The sequence below is a fragment of the Argiope bruennichi genome, chromosome 11 (assembly GCF_947563725.1).
Source record: "Argiope bruennichi chromosome 11, qqArgBrue1.1, whole genome shotgun sequence".
In the NCBI taxonomy this organism is placed as follows: Eukaryota; Metazoa; Arthropoda; class Arachnida; order Araneae; family Araneidae; genus Argiope; species Argiope bruennichi.
In genome coordinates this window covers 99,395,826-99,414,352 of record NC_079161.1, presented here as the reverse complement: position 1 = coordinate 99,414,352, position 18,527 = coordinate 99,395,826, and the positions used below count along the sequence as shown (strand labels likewise).

General features: G+C 25.9%; 2 protein-coding genes across 6 annotated transcripts in view; one reads left to right on the top strand and one right to left on the bottom strand.

The window, feature by feature from the left end:
- Nucleotides 1-279: 279 nt before the first annotated feature.
- On the bottom strand, nt 280-3,973 carry LOC129957638 (V-type proton ATPase subunit G-like). Of its 2 annotated transcripts, XM_056070070.1 has the most exons (4): nt 3,884-3,973; nt 3,696-3,784; nt 3,432-3,532; nt 280-1,888 (listed from the first exon to the last, which is right to left on the bottom strand). In XM_056070070.1, exons 2-4 carry the CDS (start codon nt 3,775-3,777, stop codon nt 1,709-1,711), a joined length of 363 nt encoding a protein of 120 aa, XP_055926045.1. In that variant the 5' UTR covers nt 3,778-3,784; nt 3,884-3,973; the 3' UTR covers nt 280-1,708. The 2 variants fall into 2 exon arrangements, with proteins under 2 accessions (XP_055926045.1, XP_055926044.1); XM_056070069.1 differs by lacking the exon at nt 3,884-3,973 and having other exon boundaries at nt 3,696-3,869.
- Nucleotides 3,974-4,321: 348 nt separating this feature from the next.
- The window catches only part of LOC129956967 (transmembrane protein 245-like), a 41,270-nt gene continuing 27,064 nt past the window's right edge, over nt 4,322-18,527 (top strand). For 3 of the 4 annotated variants that reach the window (XM_056069037.1, XM_056069039.1, XM_056069036.1), the window contains exons 1-7: nt 4,322-5,107; nt 5,892-6,111; nt 7,055-7,191; nt 11,028-11,271; nt 13,710-13,858; nt 14,825-14,929; nt 16,607-16,780. In XM_056069037.1, coding sequence (XP_055925012.1) covers nt 4,580-5,107; nt 5,892-6,111; nt 7,055-7,191; nt 11,028-11,271; nt 13,710-13,858; nt 14,825-14,929; nt 16,607-16,780 — 1,557 coding nt within the window. In that variant the 5' untranslated portion in view covers nt 4,322-4,579. The remainder of the gene's footprint in view (nt 5,108-5,891; nt 6,112-7,054; nt 7,192-11,027; nt 11,272-13,709; nt 13,859-14,824; nt 14,930-16,606; nt 16,781-18,527) is intronic. The other variant, XM_056069038.1, reaches the window with a different exon arrangement.

The window sequence follows — 18,527 nt, the reverse complement described above, 5'->3', positions numbered from 1 at the left end:
CTGTATATTAGTTCTATGCAGAATCAAATTATGTCTAAAAGTGATAGGCAGAGTTTTATGAAATGAGAAAAATATGCATTTCATCTTTTTTTTTTTTTTTTTTTTTTTTGTTCTTTTAAAGTTTACTAAATAACATTCAAGATTGATATCATTATACTTTTAAGAAAAGAAAAACTAATACTGCATGTATATACTTTACATTAACGAATGTCCTTTTAAATTAGTAACTTTGATCTTAATTTAAAAAGCAAGTAAGAAATGGTATATATACTACATCACTCAAACAATATGTACTGCTTTATTTTCAAAAATTTATGGCACAAATTATACACAAAACCTTTAAAATTTACAGAAATACATATAAAAGAAAATCAACATCATGAAAATATTCTCTAATACAATATATATATAAATGAAGAAATCTCAACATTTTAATGAATCTCAAAATTATTATGGCTTTTACAAAGTTTGGAGAAAATAATCAAATAAAAAAAGGGATGTATTCTGCACATAAAGCTTGAATACAGAAATATCCCAAATGATTTATTAAAACTCTAATTTAACTGAAACTGCTACTCTCACCCCACAACCCTAAATAAATAAGTACATCAAGTTTTATAAACCAATGTAATATGTTAAAAGTTAATAGGTTTTTGATAAATTCAGTACTGAAATATCCTATAAATCTTTGGTTTCATAAGCAACTGTATACATATTTGAATAAAATAACATTGTTATTAAACTATTTTTTCATATAATATACATACATACATATACAAATAAAAGTAATACTTTAAGAGCCATAAATCTTACAGCACCAATTTCACTTTTATAAACAGAAACAACCATTTAAACCTGAATTGAAATTCATACAGCATATATTTTAAATTTCTACGAACTATTTTTAATGACTTACATCAGGAAATAAAACAAACAGGAAAAAAATTGTGCCTACATAAATTTGGCATTTTGAATACGACTTAAATTTAAAAAATAAACAGTTGATAGCTTCTATTATTTAAGAGAAGAATTAATATAAGGTGTATAAAACAATTTCTTTTAAAGCTTATATAATTTTAAATAAATAACTTTCAGAACATAAATTTTCACAAAATTGTTTTAAACATTCAAGCTAACATTTAAAATAATCTTGTTCAAAGACAATAAATACAAACCAAAAAAACTAACAAAACAAATATTCAGTCCTCATAAGAACTTTTTTTTTTGTTCAAATAGCAAAATACATATTGTTCTTACATTAATATCCATAGATAGCAGTTTTCTAAACATTCATTAATAATATCCTTCGGCCCAAACTATGGAATGCAAAAAAGGCACATATAGAATTAAATTAATCTGAAGATCCTCTTTAAATATAAAACTATGCCAAATACCACACAAACAAAAATTTTATGCAATAAAGTTGCACAAAATTTCAATTAAAGTAAACTTAATTTTAGAATAACTAATAGAATGATAAACAGATGAAACACATCAGAATATTTAAAAATTCAATATAATAGACATAACCATCTCACCTTAACATTCATAAAAAGGGCCCCAAGTATATTATATAACAATTCTATAAATACTCACAAATAATTGCTACTAATAATGAGGCAGTGCACCAAGTGAAAAAAAAAAAAAATTATACCAATTATTCACAAAACTACCATTGAAAAAGTTCTGGAATGAAAATTTCAGCTGTTTACTTATCAATAGCAGCTATGAAGTTTTGATGGACTTTAGCTTCAACATTAAACACCTGGCTGATCAAATAATCAATGACTTTATTTTTGTTGGCAGCTACAGTATGTTTCATTTCTTCTATCTTTTTAACTGTTGTTTCTTCAATCATAGCAGCATTACTTTCTTTTGATCCCATGTGCTGAAATAAATCAAAATAGCAAGCATTTATATTTATTAACCTGATACCATCTGCAAATATCTGTAAAGCAGCATTATTCTCTTCTTTAAGCTTAATGTAATTATCAAATGCTTCTACAATTTAATTTTGATTTCTAGCAATCTTTACAAAGAGAAGCAAGCAATTTGAAACCAACCAAACTGAGAATTAAGAGTGTACAAAAGCATATTAAAGCTAAATTTTTAACGAATAATTCTTTTCCAAATTATAAATTATACTTTCATTCATAATGCTTATTTACACTAAAAACTAATCTAGTGGCAAAAACTGAATTGAAGCAATTAGTGATCCACTAACAAGAAAAATTAAACTGCCATGTACAAAATTAAAAAAAAGATTGACCTTCAAATTAATATCAGCATAGCATAATATAAATTGCAAATTTCAGCTTATTGATCTTTGCTGTTTATTCATATTCAAATTTATTCAAACACTGATGACTCTATCAATTTTTTAAAAAGAATTTTCAGTTACTATAATCAAAACAGAAGATTAGAATCTGATTTAGATTTTCATATTCTGTTCATTATTGGAAGCAGTTTTGGTCTGCATCTAATAAAGATGCAGACCAAAAAGCATATATTCTTAACTAACTCAGTTTTACAAGTGAGATGGACAATTATATACGGTTAGTAAAACAAATTTGATATTTTTGCAGACATTAAAAAATTAATTTAACTTTTTATAATTTATTTATCATTATAAATTTTGTAAATGATTACATTGTTTGAATTTCACATGCTGAATGACTGTTGTGATACATATTCAAGTTATAAATAAATTACACTGAAAAACAGGATATCAACTACCAGATTTTTCTCAAAGGCAGAAAAAATTCTAGCCAAACCTATCAAAACTTACTAAATTAACTAATATAACAAGAAATTATATAAAAAAAAATTAACACATTTGGCAATTTATTGTCTTATAAAGTTTTAATTTGGCGTAATACCATTATGCGTTTTACCATTATGGACCTGATTCCCTGTAAAGTCGAACTATACATATTATATATTAGAAAAAAGTTATATTCCTACGGTTGAACGAAATTTCATTAGATGAGCGAAAAATAATTCTTAACATAAAAAGAAAACATAATATTTTCAGGCATGTTAAAAAGACAATTCTAATAATTTGTATATAACATGTATAAAAAGAATTTTTATTTCTAGAATTATATTTTAATAATTAATTAAACAATAATTAATGAAGTTATCAACTTTCTAAATTCAAGGAATTAATGAACATAAGCACATAGACTTTTCTCAAAAGTCTTGTAAAATTATCAAACAATTCTAAGTATTACTGGAGTTCTTAATAAATCAGATACTTGAAATGATAATAAAAAAACGCTATGTATTATAGCAATTTTACAATTTCAACATAAATATTAATCTACTTTTATTTTATGCGACGATTAAATATATGTAATCTAATTATACTTATATGTAACTTGTAATGAAACTATTTTCATCCTTTTAAAATAAAAATTTAATATATTTACCTGTTTTTCGTAATCCTTAAATTGTTTTTCTCTTTCCTCTCGAAATCGTAAAACTTCAGCTTGAGCTTCTTCTTTAGCTTTTTTAAGTTTCATCGCTTTGCCTAAAGCATGAAAATACCAGCAGAATAAATATATTATAGTTTAATATATCAAACATTATTCCATACTAAGCAAAAACACATCTCAGAATTTAATTTTTTTAAAGTAAAAATATCAGATTATGGTTTAAATCTATTATTGAGAGAAAAATATAGGGCGGCTCACGTTTTCTTGCTTGGTTAACTTTTTCATCAGCTCTTTTTTCAGCAGCTAAAAGCTGTTGAATTCCTTGAGTTTGACTAGCCATTTTTCAGCTAAAAAAGAAAAACGTACTTTAGTAACTTCAGGAATCAAATTAGTATATGTAATGCACTTTCTATAAAAGATTATTTAGTGAGATCTTTAAGACTTACTGATAACAGTTACCAATAATTTACAACCAATATGATTATGAAACAGAAAAAGCAGAAAACACACAAATTGTAGAATGTTGCCAGATTTGCTTAGATTTTCGTAACACCATCAATTTTTTTTTTTTATGAATGTTGTTGATAAAAAATAATATATGAAAGCATTTCTCAGGATTGTATAAAAAAAGAAATATTCAAGACCTTAAAATTGGAAATACTTTTATAAATTATCTATATATATATTTACTTTCTACTTTCTAAAAATACAACTTTCATGCAAATTTACTATTTAAAAATATTTTTAAGTTTTATCTGCAAATTTATTGATCGTAACTAAATTTAATACTTATTTATAAAACTTCTTGGTTTTTGAGTCATTATGACAGATGGTTTGAAACGTAAGGTATATACTACAACTCAACCTTTCTTTATAAACGAGATTTTTCGTTTTGTTTTCATCTGCATCGACAATTTAAAAATTAGTCTGCTGGTTGTTATTTAATAAGTTGAATCATCTTTTATAATGGACGAGGAATTTGACAACGCATTTATTTTGCTATGAAAATGTTTCGGAAATTGTTTTCTTTGTGTTCATTTTGTCCTTAATTGAAGCTTAAAAGTTTTCAAGAAACCGCATTGATATTTCCGATTAACTTATCTATTTAGAGATACTACTTATATATTTTATTGGCATGGAAAATGGCTAGTCCTTCAAATTTATCCCGAACATCTTTTAACTTTACCATTTCAAATCTTCTTCCCGAAGGCCATGAAAAAGCCTTTAAGCAAGCATTCTACAATGTTGCGGCAATTGTCTTCGTGTTATTTATGCTTGTTGCCTGCGTTGCAGTTTATTATGTCCTCGAACCTTTTCTCGGGCCTTTGCTTTGGGCAGTTTTATTTGGTTCTGTTTTACATCCTTTCAAACAATCCATGACTGTGATATTGAAACAATGGTTACTCTCTTTACAATCTTCGGGTACTCCATTGACTGTTGGCGCGTTGACTTCTCCATTTCTGATTGTTGACTATGTCTCTGAAAAGATGTTGGAGTTTACTTTACAATACATCGTTTTGTTCCTGAGCATTGCAAGTTGCGTGTTAACCACTTTCTTTTTGTATAGTTGTGTCCCTGGTTATGTTATGACTTCTTTCTTTAACTTCTTAGGACAAATGCTTACTTATGTGTCTGCTCTTCTAGAATTCTGCCAAGGAGCTTCCATTTTGGTAAGTTTTTAGTGATTCAGTATTTTATGTTACTCGGAGTCAACCATTTATATTTGTTGGGTAATTGATAAATTATTATATTTGGAAAGCATAGCTTATATGCTGCGTCGTTTCCAAGATGGTGTTGAAACGGTGATTAAGAGTTACATGATGTTATTACTGTAGCTACAAATTAAACCACTCAATATAACTTATAAAACTGTAATTTAGTTATCAGTATTGCAATGTAATTTTAATTTAGCTATTAAAGATAATTGAATTAGAATCAACTATATGAAAATATTCTCAAATGGGAGCTGCTATGCCCTGTAGGTAAAGTCTCATCTATAACAGCTATTCTTATGATTGGTTTTCAAGTTCTTTTAAGGCTTTTGCATGTCAAGGTCGTAAAATATGCTGACAATTTAATTATATGATGCTTCATTAAAATAGAAAGTTAAAAGAAAAATAAAGGGACTGCAAGTTCTTATTTATTTTAAAAGTATTGAAAACTATTACAGTTGATACTTGGTAAGAAATTTTTTCTTAAAAATACTAACATTTTCAGTTGTTATGAATGAAAACATTAGAAAAGAAAATAACAAGTAGCTAAATTTTTCTGATTTAATAAAAATAGAAATGTTATATTGGATAAACAATGTACTTCAATTCTTCTCTTAATTATAATGTAAATTGTCTCTGAAATTTTTGTTACAGTATTTCAGAAATCTTGATGATGTGATTTTTTTAAAATATAAACTTTGCTTTATTTAAAATTCTAAAAAATATGGATTCATACTTTCAGGTTTGGACTATTGTTATTGGTTATTTGATAATTTTATCCATGTGGTGGACACCTAAGACTAAGTCATACTTGATTGTTTTATCTCCAGTTGTTTGGACTATTTTCATCTGCCATCTTGTTAGTATCGCAGGGCAATTGCGTCTTACGATACTACTGGTCCTTTTCGCTCTCATGTTAATTGGACTTCTAGCTGAAATCAGGGGAAGGTATAATGAATCTGGTAAGTTAATATTTTAATGTACACAGATTAAAGCTAACATATTCTAAAACATTTAAAACATTAACATTTATTCATTTTAAGTGTATGCAGGGCTTCATCATCAAAGTTATTATCATTTAATATTCTATATTATAAAATTCTTAAATTTATCATTTTTATATGAAGAAATTTTCTTATGAATTGCCATAATTAAAAAAAAAATAGTTGCACAATCTAGAACAGGCTGTTATCCTGTTAATATTTTGGATCTGATTAAATGTCATTTAGCTTCGTCTCACCCTCTATCATGCATTTATCTTTTATTTTATTTTTATTTACTTGGAATGGAACTTTTTTTTTTGTTCATAATGTTTTTAAACATTCAAATCAAAACTAATCATTATAATTAAATTGAAACAACAGTGATTAGTCTGCTAACAAAAAAGATGAATTTCCAAATATGAAACAAAAAAAGACTGCAGAAGGAAAATTATTAATAACATGTGGTTTGCATTGAAGTGGGAATATAATAATGCAGCATAAATATAAAATAATAAAAAATATTGATATCAGCTCATTGCTGAAATTGAGCATAAAAATGTAAACAGAATGGGGAGTTTCATCTCAGCTAGTTTTGATTCATATATAATTTTATAAACACAAAAATAAATCAGTAAATTTATGCATTAAAAAATACTTTAGTTTATTCTGTTGATGCCAAAATAGAAATTGGGATTTATGTTTTTAATAATGATGTAGATGGAATGGGTAGGGAATATATTTAACTCTACCCAACTTTGCAGAAATCGGTGAACAATTATATATACTAATATTGAGAATTAAAAACATAATTTTCTTTACATAAATAGTTTTTGAAAGAAGTACAGGAGAGGGAAAGCTGAGCTTGAGAATAGATTTTTGCCACATATAAAATATTTAAAGTTTCTTTCAACATATTTTTTAGGTTCGTCTTTGGAAACTCAGGCAGAGGAAGACCCTTGTGCTCTGACTCCTATGCAAGCAATCCGCTCTGGATTGGCCTGGATAAGAGGCACTGAGGACACTTGCTCGGAGTTCCTAGATCCAGATGTATCATTTGCTGTAATCTTTCTTATAAAAACCCATTTTCATTTTTTTTTTTTTTTTCAAAAATCCTCAAAAATTATGACAAACTTACTGCTAACCAATTTCCATATGCTGTAATTCAATACATAATATTTTATGTTTAATAGAATGTTGAAGAATACGAATTTCAGATATATTCTTTTCCCCAAATATTAATTTTGGATACCTCCCTTTCATATTTCCTCCCTTTTTGTACAAGTTTAATTTTTTTTTTAAATGCATAACATCTTTTATTTAAATTGCTTCATTATTTAGTTATTGCATCTGCTCAAATATGTATAAACAAGTTGACAGATATCAATCCTTTAAGTAGTTTCTTCTAGAAGTTAATATATATTTATACTTTCAGGTATAAAATTGCGTTCTAAGTTTTATATATTTCTTTGCATTTTTGAATTATCATGTTCTCATTCATATTGACAAACAGATTTTCTTCAATAGATTTCATTAAAAATTTGATAAAAATGTACAGATTGATTTTAAGAACCATATACTAAATTTTATTTCTTTATCACAATATCTTTTTGTATTATAATATTCTCAGACAAACATACATACTTTCAGAAATGGGTTTTTCAGACTGGTGGAATTAAAACATGTAGATTCTTAAAATCATGAAGTGACCTTGTATTCTGACTTCTATGCATTTGCTGTAATTTTTCTTATAAAAATATTTAAATTCATTTTTATCACAATAAAAAACATATTTTTTTAATTGAATGATTAAACCTTTAATGAATAATTAAGTTTTAAAAAATCCAGCCTTGCTGCAGGGAATTTTCTGAAAAACTGATATGCGTCATCCCTCCAATAAAATTTCTCTAAGCATTTATTAAACAAAATATTTTGCTTTTATAAACATCTTATTCTCATTTTAATGGTAATAAATGAGATTTACTACATACCCACCTAGTTTAAATATAGTAAATTGTATTTAGGCAGGTGTTTGAATGAGGTTATTTTGCAAGTTTACATAAGTCTTGTTAATATAGTATTGTTTTCAATGAAATTTTTAGAACAAGTCCCTAAAGGGCCCTAAAAATTTGTATTTCTAACTTTTAAGAAAAGCAGTGTAACATAATGTATATTAAATAACAGAAATTAACAAAACTTAAATAATTCTTATAAAGTGGAAAGCATTTTTCCAGAATTTTAAAGCAAAATTACAGAAACGAATGATAGTTTAAAAAATTAATTTTGAAGGAAATGAAATTAAAAATTGAAAGGCTGCAAGTTTTCTATAATTGGAATAAGTTGCTGCCCATACAGGTTTAATAAGGGCATAAAGATATTTTTCCTTGTGCTGTTCTGATCATTGTTTCAAGTTATCCCGTGTTTGATGTTGTCTATGTTTATTTGTGGTAATGTTTTATGGAACAAAGACTGCTATTATCATATTTGCATAAAATTTCTAATTGTTTCAAATGGGAAAATTTGCTAGTTGTTACAAAAGGAATTAAAAAGAAATAATCTTCACTGGTTAATCAGCATCAAAGTTCTCGATGAGTGTTTCTTATCTTGTTCTGTTCTAAGCAACATTTCTCGTATTCATTTGATTTAATATTGCAAGAATTCTTTTAGTTTAAAATAATTAAAATTCAGACAAATTTAATTTTGTGCTATATTCTTAATTTTGTATGATTATGACTTTCTTGTATATGAAGTATACAGGAAGTATTGTAATCATTAAAAAAATTCAAACTGAAGATTTTGACGATATGCACATTTCAGATTTCTTCCAGTCTTAAAAATACATATTTGGAACTATGCTTGTCTGTCTTTGAATACAATAACTCAAAAATTGCTTTTAGCTAGACTAATGAGATTCGTTATATAGATTTATAATCAAATTTATAGATTTCTATAAAATTTTGAATGAAATCATTTACAGTAAATCTGTTTGATTGCAAGTGAACTTGAACATAAAATGTATATACTTATCAAATTTTGAACCAAATCTGTTGAATGATTCAAACTTTATCAGTCTGTGCTTTCTTATACTTGTAAATGCAATTTCATTAACAGAATAGTTTAAATTAATGAAATTCAGTATGTTATCTTATGACTACAACTGTAGTTCTATGTTAGATTTCAGCTTCATTTGGTAAGCAAAAAGGATGTTCAGAATACATATTCATATGATAAATTCAGTTAAAATGTTGGATTCATGCCAGAGATTCACATTTTATTACTATAATTTGTTAATGCCATTCAAAGCATTGGTGACCTTAACTTTTATGGGAGAGGAGGGAGATAAGATCTTAATTGGTAAATATGCAAGAAAGAGAAGGTTATTCCCATTGGTTCAATGTAAAAAATTACTTCAGTTTAGTTTATATGGAACAGTATATTATTAATTTGATTACACTAATGCAACTTATTCTTTCTTTTTTATATATATAAATTTTTTTTATAACAGGTGTGAAATAAATTAACTCGGTATTTAGAGTGTCCTATAGTCTTAAGTTTAGGGAACAGAACTTCTAAATGTGTAGGCATTTTTTTTAATGTGAAATCATTATTTAATTTTACTCGAATAAAAATGTCTATCTAAATTCTTAAATTCAGATACGAGATAATAAAAATTGTCCATTCCAAACACATTATGATGAAAATATTAAGGCTGTTTTAAAATAAAACTTGATAATGTATATTTCTTATCTTTCTTTTCAAATTACTTTTAATTATGTAGTAACATGTTGTTGTTTTGGAATGGAATTTTGTGATGTTGGAGGGAAAAAAATTGCCATATAAAAATATTAAGATCATGGATCATCAAAGATTATCTCTAAAGGAATTGGTCAAAAATCAGGACAGTAAAAAATGTAGATCTTTCTGATCTGATCTTTTTGATGATTTCTGACATTTTAAATGTTTCAGTTTAATTTCTGACAGAAGATAAAATACTTCTTTATAATTACAGAAACCTCGATTTCCATTTTTTTTTCAAAGAATTTTGAATGACTCAATTCATCAGTGCATTTTGTACAACAAAGTATGGTTTAAAAATGCAACTTTTGAAAATCAAAATTCATATTGCAAATACATAATGTTCTCAAATGATAACTTGAAATTTAGGATAGTAATTTTATTTATTTTTTTCCCCATGCAAATGGATCGAAATAAAGTAGTAAATGAAATTCAGCTATTTGAGGAAAGTTCAATTGACTATCAACCATGACAAAAATAGCGCATATGTTCTAAACATTTGCTATGGAATTAATATTGTTAGCCTTCTTTGATCTCAAAATAAATAAAATAGAAACAAAACACATTAGGAATATAATTAAATATATTTTTAAAACAAGCGTTTGCTTATATTTTTGTGTAATTTGTGTGTAAAGAATATTGGACAAGAAAGAATTACAGTACACTTCCGAATATCCTGAAAGGCTGGCCGGATAACAAAAAAAGTGGGGTAGAGTGAAGAACAATTTACTAAGAACCCAAGAACAATTTACAAATACTGTACATATTGTGTAGTTACAATGAATGATAACGGAAACAATTGAGGTGAAAGTAAAACTGACGAAACAATAACATGCAGAACTCTGCTCTTTTCCTGTACAATTTATATTTTGCACATGACACATAAAAGGATTGTAGTAGATTTCCTATGCCCTGCAATGCTGTCGATGCAACACCTTGTCTTCCTTATTTAATTACGATAAAAGAAAACTAGGCCGCATAGTACGGAAGTCAGATACACGGGTGTGTACTGTACTTCGTATTCTGTAGTATTTTATCTCAACTCTAAAATGATTATTTGTGACTGAAATTTCAAAATATTTACATATATATTCATTTATTAGTTATCAAGCACTCCTCATAGTATCAGCCAGAAGGTCCAAGTAGACTCCTCCACTCCTGAAAAGAAGAGACCTACAACACTCCTGCAAGACCCAGTTAGTGAAGAGGCAAAGACTGAAGACAAAATGAGTAATTTTTACATCTATGGACTGCTGTGGATGTGCTTCTTTGTACAGCTCTATAGACATATGTGGCTTTGCTACTTGCTGCTCATTCCCTGCATGTACATGGGTATAAAACGTGCTGGTAATTATGAATTTCTTTTTATTATAGTCTTTTCATTAGTATTAATGTACATATTATCATCTCTGTCTATATCTCTACTAATAATAAAATTAAATGTGCGTTTTGGTATTCAACAGGCCAGACCAATCTACCAAACTTGACACATATATAACTTGGAGGGATGAAATGTGCATCTTGGATTGATTTTCTTAAAGATATTAATTAAAGATTAAGTAAAATTTTTGATGTTTTTGCACCCAAAACTTCTAAAGATATTTCAGTATAAAATTAATTTTTATATAATCTTAAAATTCAAAAATTAATATTTGTAATGACTCCAGTTTATTATTCATGCAAATTTGTTCCAGATTTTAGTAATTTTTTCCCCATTTCTAATAATAAATTGCATTTTTGCCAAAAGATTCGAACTATTTTTATTGTTTCATCAAATATTTTATTGTCTGGTTTTCTTTTATTGTTGAATGCTAAGGTAGAAGATTTAATATTTGTGTAAGTTGTATAATGAATAAAAAATAAGAGTGCAACATGATGCAAGTTAGAAGATTGATGAACCAGACTATAGCATAATTATTTTTAATAAGACTATAATTGTTTTCCATTAAAACATTTTATGTACAGTGAATGGTATATATGTATAAGGAATTAAATCATGGTTGATTAATGTCTAATAATTTGATAGAATCATAGATACAAAGTTATATCTAAATGATCTGGTTAAAATGAATTACAACCAATGTCCCCAGCAAACCAGCTGGTCGCCAAAGGTGACTGGTCTAATAATAAAGCACAGTAGATGATCGTTTAGGAATATAACTTATTCAAATATGAATTGTTCAACAACTCATTAATAATTTACCATTGATACAAATATGATTGGGACTAGTTTGTATCTGAACTAGCCATATTTTACAGCAAGTGTATTTTTAGAAAGTGAGACATTAATCTCCACCTTTCCACCTGCTCTAGTTATAAACAACCCGGCTATGTCTGAGAATGACAAGAGTAATGAGCAAACAGAAGGCAAATTATGGCATGAAACAATGAAATGTAATCAAATTTTGCATTGGAAGAAACATCTAATGAAACCAACATGAAATTCACTATGGATTCCAACAACAGAATGGTTGAGGGATGTCTTTTTTTTTTTCTCCTGTGTTTCTGAGGATGTAAAGGTTTCAAGAAAGGCAGGTAGAGGACCAGAAATGCAAGTTATTTAGTTTGCAGATAGCACTATAATAATCCAGACTGTTCAGTAATAATCTCTGCACTGTCATCTAAAGGCTTTTTCTAAAAATAGTATCAAAATGCTTCTAGAATGTTAGGAAAATATGTTGACTTCTGAAAGGAGTATATTGAAAACTGATGTCAGCAAGAAAATATTTGCCAGTTATAATGAATTAATCCCAGTCATATTAATGAATTAATCCCAGTCATATTTAAACCACTTTATAGGAATTTTACTAGTTTGTTGTGAAAATAAAATATAAACCAAAATTATATAATTTAATAATTTTTTTACTATACTTGCTATACTATACTATTTTTTTTTTACTATGCTTTAATAATTTTTTTACATAATTACATTTTTTAATAATTTTTACAGTTATTTTTTTACAGTTTTGCTTGATTTTTGTGATAAGCATATTTCTTGACAATTTACAGTTCATGACTTTGTTGAAATTTTTTTTAAAAATAAAAAAAAAATTAATAAAACACCAGTTGAAACTCAGAGAAGGAAAATTATATATATTTCTGTCTAGGTCTTGTTTCATGTTTGTATTGATTTTTTACAGTTGTATGCTCTTCATAACAATATAATATTGTAGTATTTCCAATCTTTAATTTTTAATTCAATTTTGATTTCATATGTTTGGTACATTTGGTAGTGAATGTGAGAAAAATTTGATTTTGATATTCCACAATATTTATAATAATGAATTATGAACTATATTAAAAATTAAAAAGTAGTTAAAGAATCAAAAAAAAGTTTTCAGAAATGCAATTTTATTAATGTACTTAAAAGCAGAAAAGATTTTTTATCAAAGAGTCATTAAAGTAAAATTATTGTAAAAGCTTGAGTATTTCTCTCAACATCTCATGCTTTTCTCTCACAGTCTCATCAAAATAATACATGAGTAAAGCAAGAACTTGTACAATTATAATGCTTGTTAAAATCTAGATGACAAATATTTGCTAATTGATTAGATACTTGATAAGTGATAAAATCTATAGAAAGCAGTGAATTAAAAAAAAGCTAAATTTTCTTTTATGGGGCAATTTACACTAAAAGTTTTCATTATTCATCTCATTAATAATTTACAACTCTATTACTAGCATTACTATTTTTTTTTAAATGAGAAATTTGAAAATAACGAATTTTAAAATAGCTGGAAAAAAATGACAAGAAAGGGTTATTTATTCTTTTCTTTTTTTTATAGTTGTGAAATTTGGTGTTTGGAGTTTTATGAAAGAAAAGAGCCAAAGTATTCGTGAATCTTGTCAGGGAATATTTGAACAGAGAAAAGATGCCCTCATCCCTGCTCCCCTGAGAGGCCTATGGAAATTGCTGACTGTTGGGGATAAAAAAGTGAGTTGCAATTTTTATGGGCTGAATCGTAATCGATATACTAAATGATTTTATCTGTGTTTTTTTTAAAAATCTAACTCATAAATTCAATCCGAATTATGATGTTAAGACAAGAATAGCAACTCTAAGTAGGTAAATTGATATAAGGTGAAAATCAATAGAATGCATCAAGATTTATGGGAGTGGGGGGAGTGATCTTAAAGGTACTTATTTTAAATGATTATTTTGAATCTCATTGTGAAAGTAAAATTATCTCCTATGAATCATTAATTAAAAATTGCACCAAATTCTGAAGAGCAAACATAATGTAATCCAGTTTCTACAAAAATAATTTTTAATATAACTACTAGAAACAAAGCATGCATGTACTCAAACAGATAAACAAAAAAGGGCAAAAAGAGCATAAGCATATTCTGGAAAAATACACTTTTAAAAATTGTCTTAACAAGACTAAAGGCCAGACATGATGCCCAAAATACCCGAACCAGCCATTAACAGGAATAAAAAGTTGATCTCTTAGTTAATGATTTTCCCCATTGGTGATATTCATTGTCTGAATAGTAGTCAATTTATTTTATTAAATGGATAGATTTTGCAATGTTTAACTACTTAAAAAAAGGAAGCAAATGGCTGCCAATAAATCTTGTTATTTAATATTCTGCAAATGGGAAAACAAATTTAAAGTATTATATAAAGAGAAGTTCAATCATTTAGATTACCTTCGACTGTTTAGTTTTTGAATAAGACATGACTCACAATTATTAAAAGAATATTCAAAAGAAATTTTTACAAATATATAAATATAGGAACAAATAATAATTTCAAAGAATTTAAGTAAGAATTATTTTTATTTACACCATATTAGCTTTTTCGCCATTTATAATCATTTTTTAAAATTTATTTGCTGCTTTTTTTATTGTTTACTTTGCATAAATAATTTTATTCATTATATTATAAACATTTCAGTTTTTGGAATTGCTTGATGGGTCTATCGATACATTTACAAGTATGATGGCTATTTTTGCTGTTTTCTTTTTTGCTGTGATAGGCACGATTTTTCTCTGTGTTCAGGTAAATAATTACTTTGCCTTCTTTTGAAATATATATTATTACTTATATTTATAAATAGCAGAATAGTTGAAATTTTTGCTTGGAATATTTAAAAAAAATATTTGCATATGGTCAGATGTTTATAACTAAATTTGAAATCTAATTATTTTTATTTTACTTTTTATTCTCCTTTACTTAATAATTAGTTGTAATTAGTAATAAAAGTAATTTATTTCAAAAAGAACATATGCAATTGCCCCTTTATCATTTTAAAGCATATGTATAATATAAACCTATACTTTAAAACAGGATTTAAAAAAAAAAAAACAACAGTAATCATTACAATGAGGGTTTCAGTATTATTCTTTTATTGAATGTCAGAAACAACTTTCTAGTAATTCTTTTAAAGAAGCTTGATAAATTGGAAATTATTTTTATTTATTGTTGGAGTTTCTGTTTTTGTTAATTTGCTATCACTCTCTTTACTATCATAGTCAAAGATGCACAAAAGAACTACATTAGTTATTCTAGAGGATTTGTCTCCTCTTATGAACTTGTGTTTAAATGCCTACTAATATAATTATACTTAGATAAGAGAATAATATCCCTCTTATCCTGGTACCTGATGCTATGACTATATTCATAATATAAGATTTATTCTGAACCTTAATCCTGACGTAGTTACAATGTGATTAAACTAAGTATACACATGAGAATTGTGCTGTAAACTATATGCTACTCTAACAATAAAAATTGATATTTAAGAATATAACAGACTTTATTACATATATTACTTATGATAAAATTACTACTTATAATAGATTATTACTTATGATAAACATTATGTGTATGCTTTTGCTTGTGTTATGTATATTATTTTTGCATGATTTTTACATTTCTAACAATGAATTTTAATTAGTTTTTAACAGCTAAAAAATCGTTCCATACTATTTTAGTTAGTTTCATACTGAATGCTCTTATATTTGTATACTAATACTTTAATATTATATTATCATTAGAAATATAATATTAAAGTATATATAAAGTATAGGAAATGTAATATTAAAGCTCTTAATCTGATTAGTATATATATTTATCATTTAGTAATTCTACACTCCATTATTTTGTATTCTTTGTTTGATAAATTATATAATTTTAAATAAATAAATTTAAGGAATGTAGTAAAATTTAATTTTTGAATCTAATTTTGTCATTAAAACAGACCTTTTAATTAAAATATCTGGATTAAAAAAATTCCTTATTTTTATGATTTAATTAATGATTAATCTTTGAGACAATCTTTGTAATGCATTTAAACCATGCAATTTTTAATATGTAACTGAATAATTATAATATTTTGCCCATAGTACTTTTTAAAAATTTAATTCTAAATATGAAACCTAGAAAATATGCCTATTTAAAAATTAACTGTGATTAAATGTTAAAAAAAAATACTAATAAAAATTTGTGTAAGTTGAATTACAAGGCTATTAACGTCTTTTTCATGTAAAATAAATAATTTTATTAAATATTTTTTAAAAAAATAACTGTCTTCTGAAAACATTCCTATAAAACTCCTCACTTGCAAGTATGTTTATTAGTATACAGTCCATATAACTGATAATAAAATTTCTAAAAGTAAACGATAAAGAGACAAAACTTTAAAAAGTAAAAGTACGACTTTCGTTATAATTTTAGATTTATGGTGAAAGTATGCACCTTGTTACTGTCACAAGCAGTTTGATTAACAAGACAGTTCATGATACAGATATTCAACAACTAGTGCCAGAGAGCTTACGAGATGTTCAAGGAACTGTTGATGCTGTGCTGGATGATGCTTTTATGTATGGACGTGGGTGGATATCTGCTACTGTGAGTTCTTCATTGACAGCCAACAGGCTGTAGTTATGAAATTGTTACAAACATTACATGAAGTGATTATAATTTTTGAGAAAATGATTTTTCATTAAAATCAAAACAATTCTTTTGGTTTTTCAAAATAATAAATAAATTAATATGTTTTCTTTTAAAAAATAGAAATTGAAAAGTATTCAGTTATTTTAAAACCAATACATATTCCACCATAATTTTTATAAACGAATTATAATATTTTTGAAATACTTTTTTAATATTAATTTTATAAAAAAATTATTCATTTTTTGTAAAATTATTTTCAAAATTTTAATAATTGCACTGTGTTTCACTTATAAATCAAATTCATTCATTTAGGCATCAAATTATTTGATCACAAATAATCGATATTAAATAATATTATATTTTATAAAAAATCAGTTATGAAATAATTGCTTTTTATAATTTTCAAGATGTTTTATTATTGTGTGGATTGGATGTTTTGAATTGCTTAAAAATTGATTTTTATTGTTATGTTGTTAATAGTGTCATATATCATCTCTGTTCTCTTGAATGCATTTTGTATCATCTTGTATGTATGTGATATATATAATATTTATCTATAGAACAGCAAACATGTGTGAGTGTTATATTTTCTACTTCTGTTTAACTTTGATCTATTTTGTTAAGACTCTCACAAGATGCTATTGGGCTACTCTAAGGTTTTTGGATTAACTTAGCTATTTCATAAAAGTTGGCAAAATTATAATTACAAAGCTTAATTCGATTCATTAGTCTATATTACTTTATGTATAAAAGAATGTTAAGTCATTATTCTGTCGAAATTATTTTAATTTTACAGAAATGTTGAAGTTCACAGATTTTATGCTAACTTTTACTGTCGTACAGTCATTTCCTTGATATATTTCAATTGTTATTTCTAACAATTATTCAGGATCTAAGATGAAATGACTACACTTTGTATGTGTGTTTTGTAATGAAAGTAATGATCATTAGTTCATGCTGACTGCAATTAATTTGTGTTTTTACTTTAATTTTGTTCTATACTTCAGTCCTATTTTCTCTGAAATTCTCTTATAATTTTATCTTTTATTTTTTTTAAAATTGCATATGCAATTGATTATTTTCTTTGGTTTATGGAATAATATGCATAAATAATATATCTGATCTCGTTTCTATTGCATTATAATTGTTAGTTTTCAGATGTATCCGAAAAGTTAATTTTTCAATTAACTTTATTCGAATTCATGAAAATCCTGTTTTGGACTGTTAAAATTTTATTCATTTTACTGGATTTTTTTTTAATTTCTTCAAAATAAAAACAAGCCTATAATAATAAATGAACATGATAATTGCATTTGTTATGTTGTGAAAATTGAAATCTATTTGGAAAACAATCTGATGAGCTGTTCTTATTTGAATGAATATCACTTCATTGTAGAATAGTCCAATTTCCATTTAATTTTCTGGAAACCAAAATATCCTATATCAGTAATTTAGATTTGTCCGAATTTTTTGTAAGTTTTGATCTTGATTTCAAATACTATCACTGCTATATTTTCATATACATTTTAAATTATGACAATATTTTACTAAACTGTCACATTTTTGCACTTTCAATCTATTTCTTTGTTTTCCAATGACTTTTTATTAAATATAAACATTGATTAAAAGTTATTTTTTGAAAAGATTATTATTGTATGGTGAAGCTACTCATAAAAAATATATTTGTGAAACAATGTCGAAT

What these genes read in the sequence shown, in the direction of transcription:
- LOC129957638 (XM_056070070.1), bottom strand. Translation starts at nt 3,777, where the DNA reads ATGGCTAGTCAAACTCAAGGAATTCAACAGCTTTTAGCTGCTGAAAAA. An exon ending in AGTTAACCAAGCAAGAAAAC is followed by an intron (nt 3,533 to 3,695) that starts GTGAGCCGCCCT and finishes TTCATGCTTTAG; the next exon opens with GCAAAGCGATGAAACTTAAA. An exon ending in TTAAGGATTACGAAAAACAG is followed by an intron (nt 1,889 to 3,431) that starts GTAAATATATTA and finishes GATTTATTTCAG; the next exon opens with CACATGGGATCAAAAGAAAG.